The sequence below is a fragment of the Equus quagga genome, chromosome 10 (assembly GCF_021613505.1).
Source record: "Equus quagga isolate Etosha38 chromosome 10, UCLA_HA_Equagga_1.0, whole genome shotgun sequence".
NCBI classification, from domain to species: Eukaryota; Metazoa; Chordata; class Mammalia; order Perissodactyla; family Equidae; genus Equus; species Equus quagga.
The window spans coordinates 121,981,216-121,993,820 of record NC_060276.1 but is presented as its reverse complement, the minus strand read 5'-3'; the positions used below and the strand labels follow the sequence as shown (position 1 = coordinate 121,993,820).

General features: G+C 48.2%; 1 protein-coding gene across 1 annotated transcript in view; it reads right to left on the bottom strand.

Moving 5' to 3' along the window:
* Positions 1-11,001, bottom strand: part of DHRSX (dehydrogenase/reductase X-linked) — a 106,104-nt gene extending 95,103 nt beyond the window's left edge. The window contains exons 1-2 of the mRNA XM_046672910.1: positions 10,977-11,001; positions 3,630-3,737 (exon numbers count right to left, since the gene is read on the bottom strand). Coding sequence (XP_046528866.1) covers positions 3,630-3,737; positions 10,977-11,001 — 133 coding nt within the window. The remainder of the gene's footprint in view (positions 1-3,629; positions 3,738-10,976) is intronic.
* Positions 11,002-12,605: the final 1,604 nt, after the last annotated feature.

The following is a 12,605-nucleotide window of genomic DNA, read 5'->3' as shown; positions in this document are numbered from 1 at the left end:
TCATGACCTACCCAACTAGACTTCATCATGACCTAACTCAACTAGACCTGGTCATGACCTACCCAACTAGATCTCATCATAACCTACCCAAATACAGCTCATTATGACATACCCAACTAGACTTCATCATGACCTACCTAACTAGATCTCATCATGACCTACCCAACTAGACTGCATCATGGCCTACCCAACTGGACCTCATCAGGCCATACCCAACAAGACCTCATCATGAGCTACCCAAGCAGAGGTCCTCATGACCTAACTTGACTAGACCTCACCATGACCTACCAGACTATACATCATCTGACCTACCGAACTAGAGCTGATCATGACCTAGTAGACATCATCATGACCTACCCAACAAGACTTCACGATAACTACACCCAACTAGAGCTCACCATGACCTACCAAACTAGATCTCATCTGAATCTACCCGACTAAACATCATCATGACCTAAGTCAACTAGACCTCGCTATGACCTAACCCATCGAGACCTCAACATGACTTACGAAATTACACCTCATCCTCAGCAATCTCACCAGAACTCATCATGACCTATGCAACTAGACCTCATCAGCACCTAACCAACTAGACCTCATCATGACCTACGAGACGTCATCTAACGTACCCAACTAGACTTCATTATGACCAAACTAAACTAGATCTCACCACGACCTAAACCATCTAGAGCTCACCATGACCTACCCAAGTAGATATCATCATGCCCTATCCATTAGGGTCCATCATGACCTACCCAACTGGACTTCATTGTGACCTTCCTAACTAGACCTCATCATGAACTACCCAACTAGACTTGATCATGACCTACTCAAGTAGATTTCACGATGACCTAACTCAACTAGACCTGACCATGACATACCCCATCGAGACCTGATCACGACCTACCGAAATAGACTTGATGATGTCCCAGCTCAACTACACCGGACCATAACCTAATCCACCTAGACCTCATCATGACCAACCCAACTACACCTCATCAAGACCTACCCAATTAGATATCATGCCCTACCCAACTAGACTTCATCATGACCTACACAACTGGACTTCATCATGCTCTACCTAACTAGGTCTCATAATGACCTACCGAAATAGACTTCATCATGACGAAACTGAACTACACTTCACCATGATCTAACCCATCTAGACCTCATCACGACCTAACACACTAGACATCATCATGACCAACCCAACTAGGCTTCATCATGACCCAAATCACCTAGATCTCACCATGACCTAACCCACGTAGACCTCCTCAAGACCTACCCAACTAGATCTCATCATAACCTACCCAACTAGACCTCACCATGACCACATAACTAAACTTCCTCATGACCTACCCAACTAGAGCTCATCATGACTTCAACTATCTAGACCTCATCATAACCTAAAACACGACACTGAGGCAAAAAGAGAAATGGGACTCTTCTTTGTATCCCAACGTTGCCTAGTTTCGCTACTAATTAAGAAGATGAAGAAGATCACTCGGCTGGAGGAGTCGCAGGTGCAGAAATAAGCACTACTAGATGCCAACCCTCCCCCTTTGCTCAGGCTGGGAGGTGTCTCCCCATCCTGCTCCCCCAGCATCTTTCCACTGCTACCTCAGGTCCAGCAGGCCCTCCAAGGAGACCTATCGCTCTTCCTATTTGAGAGCCGACATATCTTTGATCAAGTCATCCCAAATATTGGCAGAAATCCAAGTCATGGCAAACCCTGGAAAGTTTATCACGCCTTTTGCGCCACAACAGAGGCCCAACCCAACATGGAAAATCCAAATCGGGGGTTGGAAGCCATCACCATCTCCAAGTTTCCCAGCTAACTCTCAGAGTCCCCCCCCCCCGCCGCCCCCACCGCTCCCATGCCCTATCTCCTTGATTTGCTCATGAAGGTGCTAGAGTTGATAGGAAGCTCCAGAAATATACCCTCAGGTGTGTTGCCCTCTCCCACAGGACCTCCCTGTCTGCAACCAACCCATCTTCATCCAGGGGGAGTTAAGGGCACTGATAACGTCGGTAATTTTAGGAGTTGTCAAAAACTTTTAACATTTCCACATCTATGAAGAAAGTGGACTTAGACACATTCCTGAAGCAAAGAACACTTGGATGGGGAAAAAGAAGAATGAAGCAGACCCAGAAGTGATCTACTACTCCGAAAACTCCGAAAAACATGGGCGCCATTCTACAGACCCCGTCATTCATGAGAGAAAGACGCCCATTTGAGGAAGGGGATCACTGTAAGAAACCACACTCTTTCAAAAAAGAATAAAACAATGATTCAAATTTAAGAAGAGGAGTCTGATTTGGTTACTGGACTGAGCAAAGAGCTGGGTGCACCCACGTGAGCCACAGCCCTCTGAGGAGAGCAGAAGGCCACACTGGCCAGAACTGGGGTCCTCTGTCTGGGTCAAGACACCCCTGGGGAGGTCCCACATGGAACCCAGAGGGTCGGTGAGTTTTCATGGGGAGGAGTTGACAACATCGCTGTGGTTGACCGCCAATGGAATGGATAAGACACTGAGGTGAGAGCAGGATCTAGGGCTTGGCCACCCACAGAAACCACAGATCTGTTCATACCAGGGTTGAGTTGTCGAAGATGACCCAAAATAGAGTTGATGCTCATGGTAGCTCCAAATCGTAGAAGTTACTCAACTCACCAGAAGGCCATACTCCTTGTGGTCTAAAGATTGAACGTATACGATTACGTGGCAAGTTTGTGTTTTTCTTACATATTTTTCCATCTGCATTTTGATATAATTGGTTTATAATCTTATGGACTTTAGTTGGCATTTTTAGGTGTCACCCGATGCCAAGGAGCCCACAAACCAGAAAAGAGGAAATCCAGGTGTGGACCGAGCTTGTCGGGACGCTGGAAGGAGTGAGATGCACTTGTGTTAAAAACCCCAGCCCCAAGTGTCGTGTCTGATCCGTAATCTCCTTCAATAAATGATGGCACACAAAAGAAGGAGGAAAAATGGGAGAAAGATATGAATCGATCATGAATAAATGAATGCCCTTGGGTAATGTTCTAGAAAGTCTTACGTGGAAGTAATCTTGACATCTAAATCGATACCTGTAGTATGCTTTTTATAAAAACAGACATCATAAAAGTTATTAATTAATGGCGTCAATAGTGGGCATAACAAACATTAAGTTGTTTTTTTTCCCCCCAAAGCCAATCTCCACGTCATTTTTGCCAGCTGAGTGAAACTTCCGCGCCAGGTAAGCAATTGGCTGGGAAGATTTTGAACGGTCCCCTCTTTCCCAGCTTCTCATTTTCCAAGAGAAGTTAGGGACCAAGACAAGTGATTAAAGAGATTTTCAAAAAGAAGAATGGAAAATACAGAGTCCACAGGGTACAGCGGTGGAAGAAGCTTCTATTTTAAAAACCTGTTTAGATTCTAGCATGGGCTGAATGATGTCTCCCTAAAATTCACAGGTTGGAGTCCTGACCCCCAGGACCTCAGAATGGGGCTGTGTGTGGAGATGGGTCTTTGAGGAGGTGACGGAGGTCAAATGAGGTCACGAGGGCGGGTCCTGATGCAATAGGACTGGGGTCCTGATGAGAAGACGAGATGAGAACACAGACAAAGCAGAAGTGTAAAAACCATCACCTATGATAACGTGCATGCCCAGTCTCGCCAGATACTTGGCCGTCGAATAGCCAATTCCGTCGGTCCCTCCGGTCACTATAGCCACACGGTCAGGTTGTGGGGAGAAAACTGCGGAAGAAGAAGAAGAAAAAAACACACGAAGGTCAGTTTTCAGAGCAGAATACACGTTTGTAAGAACGGAGTCGTAAGAGAGCGTGTGACACCAACGGGAGTCGCGGTTCAGTATTCGCGGTTCAGTATTCGCGGTTCAGTATTCGCGGTTGGGTTCCTCTTGGATTCCTGTAGGCTCGCGATGCGGGACTGTGGCACGGTGGGTGAGCCCTGAGTCATTAGGGCCCGGTCAAGACACCTAATAAACTCCTGCCCATCCCCAGCGGCGGCCTTTGCAGGAATATGCTGCCAAGACGATTTGCAGGCAGGTCCGAACGACCCACACCATGGACAGCTGTGGATGCGACCCCTGGATAAACCCTCTCGGGAGGCGCTGGGCAGAAGGCATTTCTCAGTTTGTGTTGGAAACATAAGATTTATTATTATTCAGGTACGACGAGGCCAAGAGATCCGGAGATGAGCGCCGTTGAACGGTGAGTCTGTTCCTCAGAGCTCCCAAGAGATGGGGGCCTGCCACGGCATGCAGGGCCACACGGGGACCCACCAGAGTCGGTCAGGAGGCAGAGGGAGTGGGGAAAAGCAGACAAGAGATTTTATTGGGATTTGCACAGGAAGGAATGGGGAAGGCAGGGTGAGCAGGCTTGGGATGGGTTAGTGTGAATAATTTCAGCAGGTTCTGGAGCGTAGGGGCTGTCCCTAGTTCTCTGGTCCTGATCCCCGGAAATTAGGGCAGGGGGATGGTGACGCAGAGCACAAGAGCCCCGTGGAGGAGCAGGGTGGGGTGTGGGGTCTGGATTGGTGAGTTTGCATTTTAAAGGCATGCTCCTGGGTGAGTTGCTTGCTATCTGTAGGAACCAGCTACCCTCGGGAGCTTTAAGAAACGATAAAGGTGGCAAAGATGGACTTTTTTTAATAAAACGGTGTTGAGATACCTAAATAGATCTATGGAAAAACATAAAACGACACCCATACCTCCCAGCACCCCTCAAAATAAAGGGAAAGAAGTTAAACAGCGAAAATATTAGAGGAAAGCAGGAACAAATTTATTCTTAACCTCAGAATAACAAACGCCTTCCTAATTTTAAGTCGAAATTGAGAATAAGTAGATAAATTTCACCACTAAAGAACGTTTTACAAGGCAAAACAGTAAACCACGAGCAAAGTCAAAAATAAATGATGAACGAGGAGGAAATCTGCAACGGTTATCAAAGGGCTATTTTCCTAATATGTAAAGAGTTCTTAAAAATCAAGAAAAAAAACGAACCCCCTAGAGAGAAAGTCAGCCAAAATAACTGCTTGTATAAAAATACACCCAAGTGGCCAGGGGCCGGGTTGGATGCACTTATTAGAAAATCCTTCCAATAAGTGAGGACAACACACGCCTCCTTTCAATCGGCACCCACCACTGCAGTCAGGCACTCTGGTTCATCAAACGAAAAAAGAACCGTATAAAAGAAAACCCTGACAAGGATGCTGAGACACCCACAGTTCCCCAGAGGCTCCGAGGACACTCCCGCCCCGGTCCTGAGATCCATGTTTCCCAGCACAGCGTCCATCAAAAAGAGCGGGGTGTCCATCCCCTGGGACAACACCACAAGGACCCCAAATGATTCCGTCAGGCTCCCCACAAAGTTTCCAGACGCCGAGGCTTGATTCTGTTCAAAGGGATTCCCACCCTCCTTTGGGTTTGGTTCCTGGGAAGACGCACAGCATTCATGACAACACTGTTCCCTTAGGGTACTGAGGTCGTGTGGAAGCATTCCAAGATGGCGCCCCAGGGAAGGAGAAGATGCAGTTCAGTCTTCCACTTACAGACGAGAGACGGGGAGGACCCAAAGTCCAAGAGCGAGGGGAGGAGCGTGGGGGTCCCAACGGGGTGACCGAGGCCCCCACTTCCCAATGGGCTTCTGCACAGTGCGCATCACAGCTTCACGTCTCATCCTCTGGGCATCCACTGTCCCTCCTGGAAAGGCAGGGGGACCTGTTCGGAATGCATCGTAAGCGCTGTGCAGCGCCGACTGTATACCATGAGGCCAGATGGGCCCTCGAGTCTCTACCTGGAGGGACCATCCTACAGCTCCCAGGATTACCAAGAAGAAGATGAGCCGTGCTGATGGTTCACCTCAAGGCAGGGCGAAGGGGTAAAACCTAACAGTTAAAACATCACAGACTAGGGGCCGGCCCCCACAGCCGAGAGGTGAAGTTCGCACGCTCTGCTTCGGCAGCCCGGGGTTCACTGGTTCGCATCCTGGGCCCAAACCGACACATCAGTCATCAAGCCATGCTGTGGCGTCGCCCCACCCAGAAGACCCAGAATGTCCTAGAATTAGGATACACAACTGTGCACTGGGGCTCTGGGGAGGACAGAAACAAAAAGAGGGAGATTAGGAACAGATGTTCGCTCAGGACCAATCTTACTCACCAAAAATCAAAAAAAAAAAAAAAATAGCTAAGATGAAATCTAATACGGAGAGATCGCCTAATAATCCATCTTGCAACCTTGTTGTCCTGAAAGGAATAAAATGTTTAAAAAATAAAATAAAATAGATGATAATAATAATAGGCTAGAAGAGAGGTCCCTAAACTTGCTCAGTTGACAGCACACTCACTGCCCAGGAATTTTTTCACAGCCCTGCTAAGAGTGAAAATAAAGTAAAATATATATATGTGTGTAACAAATATATTATAAAATATAATATGTAATAAAATGTATTTATGCAAATATAAATGAAATACATATTTCTATTTAAATATTTGATTTAAATGCAATAAATATTTATATTATAAATACACTTAAATATTTATAAACATATTTTATTTTATAGTTGTAAAAAATATATTTATATATTTGAAACGCTAAATATTTTATACATTTATTTTAATATATGAAAATAAATAAAATAAATATAACGCATTATTTAATAAAATGAGTAATATAAAAATACTTTTAATACAAATATATAAAATGTGTAATATATTTAAATATTAAATATCTAGTGTGTATAAATAAATGCTAGAAGTAAACATAAAAAAAATTGATACCAGAGCTAAAGAATCCTTTCCGCAGCTCATTAGCAGACTCAACCCAATTGAGGCAAAAAAAAACCAAGGAAAGTTTAGGTCAATAGAAATTACTCTAGGGGCCGGCCCGGTGGCACAGCAGGGTTCACCAGTTCATATCTCGGGTGCGGACATGGCACCCCTTGGCAAGCCATGCTGTGGTGGGTGTCCCACATATAAAGTAGAGGAAGATGGGCATGGATGTTAGCTCAGGGCCAGTCTTCCTCAGCAAAAAGAGGAGGATTGGCAGCAGATGTTAGTTCAGAGCTAATCTTCCTCAAAAGAAAAAAAAAAAAAGAAATTACTCTAGCTAAAATACAAAGAGAATTCTGTGTGTGTGTGTGTGAGGAAGATTGGCCCTGAGCTCACATCTGTGCCCACCTTGCTTTATTTTATGTGGGACGCCACCACAGCGTGGCTTGACGAGCGGTGCTAGGTCCACACCCGGGATCCGAACCTGCCGACCCCGGGCCACCAAAGCGTAACGTGCGAACTTAACCACTACACCACCTGGCTGGCTGCTAAAGAGAATTTTTTTTTTTTTTTTTTAAAAAGGGGGAAAAAATAAAAGCAGAGCTTCCAAGAGCAGACAGTATGGAGCGGTCCAGGATGCACAGCACGGGCCTCCCAGCAGAAGGAGAGAGGCGGGGCGTCTTTTAAGAGCTGGTGGCAGAAAACTCCGCAGTGGGAGTGAGGACACGAGAACCACAAGCCGGAAGTAATATTCCAAAGGAGCTCGCGGATTCCTGAGACGGGATGGGCGGCTGAGCGTGTGGTGACGGTGGGGACACGTCCCGACAAGCGCGTCCTTAGGGGATGGCATTTCTTTTTTTTTTTCTTTTGAGGAAGATTAGCTCTGAACACCACAGTCCACTTACACAGACCCGGACGGAACAGCCGACGACACACCTGGGCTGTCTGCCACTGATGTACGGGACCACCACTGTCTACACGGCCTGTCGTGGACCGAAACGCCACAGTGCAGCGCGTGACCGGACCTTATGACGGTGAATGCACACTGCCTGCTCCCAGGATGTCTCTCATTTCACGTCTACGCAGGCGGGGTCCACACCACTGCAGAGAAACCCCCCCGGGACGCCCCAGGACAACCGGACGCTCGCACGCTCAATTCATCTCCCTTTCTTCCTAGGAGGCGAGTTGGACACGGGCCCTCGAACTCAACCACCATGAGATTTAAAAAAAAAAAAGAAAGAAAAAGAAAAAAAACCCGATCGAAAAATGGGCAGAGGAGAGGAACAGATGTTTTTCTCCAACGAAGATAGACAGATGGCCGACCGGCACGTGAAAAGATGTTCAACGCGCCTAATTATCGGGGGAAACGCAAATCAAAACCACAAGGAGGTATCACTTAACACCCATTAGAACGGCGATAATCACCCAGATAAAAAATAACAAATGTTGGAGAGAAGGGAACCCGCATCCACTGCCGGTGGGAACGCAAACGGGTGCAGCCGCTGCGGAAAACAGCAGGGAGATTCCTCCAAAATCTCAAAATAGTCATCCGATCCGGCTATGCCATTTCTGGATATTGACACAAAGAACAGGAAAACACTAATTTGAAAAGATGTTTGCACCCCTCTGTGCACGGCAGCATTATTCACCGCAGCCGAGACGTGGAAGCAACCCAAGTGCCCATTGACTGAAGATTGGATAAAGAAGATGCGGTGTATATATATATATATATATATACACACAATGGAATATTAGTCACCCAGAAAAAAGACAAAATTGTCCCCTCCACAACGCGGATGGACCTGGAGGGTACGACGTGAAGTGAAATAAGCCAGACGGAGAAAGACCAACGTCCCATGATTCCACTCAACTGTGGAAGCTAAACAGACCCATGGACCAAGGGAACAGATGGGTGGTGACCAGGCGGAGGGCGGGCAAAAGGGAGAAAGGGGCACGGGCCTGCGGTGATGGATCAAAACTAGGCTATTGGTGGTGAGCGTGATGCCGTCTACACAGAAACTGATAGACGATGCACAGCTGAAATTACACCATGTTATAAACCATTATGACCTCAATAAAATAATTAAAAAAAAATCTTAACTGGCACCAAGGATAAAAGGTCTCGGGCAACAAAAAAACCCCAACTACGTGCCGATGGCCGTCCCGTGCAGCTGGGACCCAGCTCAAAGGGAGGGAAGTCCTCTGTGAGCTGAGCCATCGCCTCCAGCAAGCTGGAGAGAAGGGAGCTGGGATCTCGGGCCGGACAGACGCCAAACCAAGATGGCGCAACGGCACGATGACTGCTCTTCCTGCAGCCGGAGGATGTCACATCCGCCTCGGGCCGGCGTCTCCACGACGGGATCAAGTCGTGCAGACGGCAGACAAGGCACGGACCCCACGACGGATGGCAGGGGGAGGTGGCCCGTGGGTCCCACTCCACCGGATGAGCGTGCGTCTTGTGGGCCACCGCCAAGAGCCATGACAAGTCCCCCCCAAAGCAAGAGAGACAAGAGGTGCACAGGCCACCGCGCAGAGGACGCCTCCAACGACCAGGGCGGGCTGCGTGTCCTCTTCTGCGCGACACGGTTGATGATGAAGAATAGACATCCTGTGTGATTCCAGCTCTAGGACATCCCGGAAAAGGCAAAAGGGCGGGGACAGGAAAGAGATCCATGGGTGTCAGCAGTTGGGGAAGGAACAGGCACGGCACAGAATATTTTAGGGTCGTGAAACTATCTTGTAGGATAGCGTAATGGGGGACACAGGGCATCAAGCGCAGCACCAAGAGCGAGCCCTCGTGGCGACGATGGGCTCTCAATGACGACGATGACGTGTCCGTGTAGGTTCATCCACTGCAACCAACGTCCCCGCCGGTGGGGATGCTGATGGTGGGGGAGGCCGCGCCTGGGTGGGGGACGGGCGTATGGGAACTCTCTGTGAGAGAGATATACGTCTCTGGATTAGTCAGGGGTCTCCAGAGAAACAGAGCCCATAGGATCTAAATAAATACCGAGATAGACCCACAGGCAGATATCTGGACAGATAGCTAGGTAGGTAGATAGACAGATGATAGATAAATGACTGATAGACAGATGATAGAGAGAGAGATGGATGGAGAGATGATGATCGATGATTGGTAGATGATTGATAGAGGATTGATAGATTGATAGATGACTGATATAGATCATACATAGATTATTGATAGATGATCAATAGATGATTGATATACTATAGACACATGATTGATAGATGATAAACGATTGATTGATAGACGATAAATACATGATAGATGATTGATTGATAGATGATAGATACATGATAGACAATTGATTGATAGATGATAGGTAGATGATAGATGGACGATAGATACACATTCATACATTATTGATTGATAGATGATTGATAGATAGATGATAGATGGATAGATGGATGGATAGACAGACATCCTATTGGTTCCGTTTCTCCGGAGAACGCTGACTGACACAGGGTCCTATAAGAAAACCCCACAGACTGGGGGACTTACACAGCAGACAATCCTTTCCCACAGTTCTGGAAGCTAGAAGTCCGAGATCACGATGCTGATTTTGTGTCTGGTGAGGACCCGCTTCCTGGTTCCCAGACGGCCATCTTCTTCTCCGACCTCCCGTGGACGAGAGAGAGCTCTGACCTCTTCTCCCTCCACACATGAGGTCACCGATCCCATCACAGGGGCTCCACCCTCCTGACCTCATCATCTAACCCTCATCACCCCCAAAGGCCCCACCTCCAAGCACCATCCCACTGGGGGTCAGGGCTCCACACGTGAATCTGGGGGACACCCTCAGGCAGCCCCCCCAGAATGTGCATATCCCACCTGGTCCCGAGGCGTCCACACAGGGAGGTCAGAGGGGAAGCAGAAGGGGCTCCCTGCACGGTCACCTCCCGTCCCATCGGCGGTCAAGACGTGCCTTCCTCTGCGTGCATCGCGCCTCACCCCGCCACCATGACCCCCGACTGTGTCTGCACCGCCCGGCACGTCATCCCCTCCCTCGTCCCAACTCTAACTCATCCCACGTCCCCACCAGAGTGGTCAGGAAAGGAGGACACGGCCGGGGGGGGGGGGGGGGCACGTCCAGCCCACCAGCCCGAGCCTCGCCGGCCTCTCCAAGGGGGTGTCCGTCATGCCAGACACCCGCCGTGCAGCCTCATTGCTGACTTGGGCACCTGCACCCCGTGTCCGCTCCGTCATCCCGGCCGGGCTCCCTCCCAAGGCTGTGCAGGGCGTGCAGCCACAGACGAGCCCTACGACAAACGGCCCAGCGCGTGACAGTCTCAGATGCCCGCAGGAAGGGAGACGACCCCAATGGCTGGACTCCCAGGTCGTCCCCGTCTCCGGAGCTCCCCCTCCATGCCCCGCGTGGAGGACCCACATCTGGCCTTCAGACCCCATCCAGGAAGGGGCTGCTCGTCAAGGAGGCCCCGCGTCCCCAGGCAGGCCGGCGTCCACTCTGCCCATCTCCTCCCTCCAGGCCCCGTCTTAGCGTCCACTGCGGCCTGGGAGCGTTGGGGTCTGCTGACCTGGCCCTCAGGGGAGCCCTGCAAATCCCGGGGCAAGTGTGCACGAAGCGGCTGCAGCCACAGCAGCCGGCCAGGCAGACGACCGGGCGCTGGGTGTAGGGCGATGCTGCACCCAGCTCTGCAGGGCGGGAGGCCGGAAACGGCCCATCCTTGGACGCGCCCTGTGACGCGAGGAGGTCAGACTCCAGGGATCCCACGGCTCCTTCCAGAGGGTTTGACGGAGCGGGCAGGAGTGTGCTGCATGACGCCTCGATCGACGACAGCCATCCTTTAAGGGAGAACCAGTAACTCCCGGGATTTCAGGTAAAGAGAATAAAAGCCACTCAACGTGTCTTCAGTTTAACCATGAAGGATAGGATGGAGGGATGGAGGGATGGATGGGTGACAGATGGATTGATTGACAGAGAGACGATAGATAGATAGATAGATAGATAGATGATAGATGATGGATAGATGGATACATAGATGATAGATGATAAATAGATGATACAGATAGATTGATAGATTTAGATAGAAGATAGATAAATACATAGATAAACAGGTAGATAGATGATAGATTGATAGATAGATGATTAGATAGATGTTAAATAGATGATACAGATTCATAGATATAGATAGAAGATAAATTTACAGATAATAAACAGGTAGATACACGGATAGATAGATTGATAGACAGATGATAGATACATAGACAATAGACGATAGGATAGATGGATAGATTATAGATAAATAGATAGATAATATAGAGATAATAATAAATACATAATAATAGATAATACATACATAGAGATAGATTGATATACAAGATAAATACATAAACAGGTAGATAGATTGACAGATAGATAAATAGATGATAAATAGATGATATACAGATACATTATAGACAGATAGATGTAGATAGAATATAAATACATAGATAATAAACAGGTTGATAGATTTATTGATAGATGACAGATACGTACATGATAGATTGATAGATGAAGACAGACGAAAAATAAGTAGATGATAGATAGATATACAGGTAGATGATTGACAGATGGACAGACTATAAAATGGACTATCTACATAAATAGGATACAAATAGGATCTATAGAAATAGGATCCATTCCAGCCAGCCACGGAGTCCCATAAAGCTGAGGATGTACACAACACACGGTCCGCCCATCGGGTGAGACGCTGGCCCGTGAAGCACAGCGCTGTGTCCTCAGTACCGAGCCCGAGGCAGGACCTTGCCCGCCCCAGCTCCTCCCCCATCACCGCCTCATTTCCACAAAA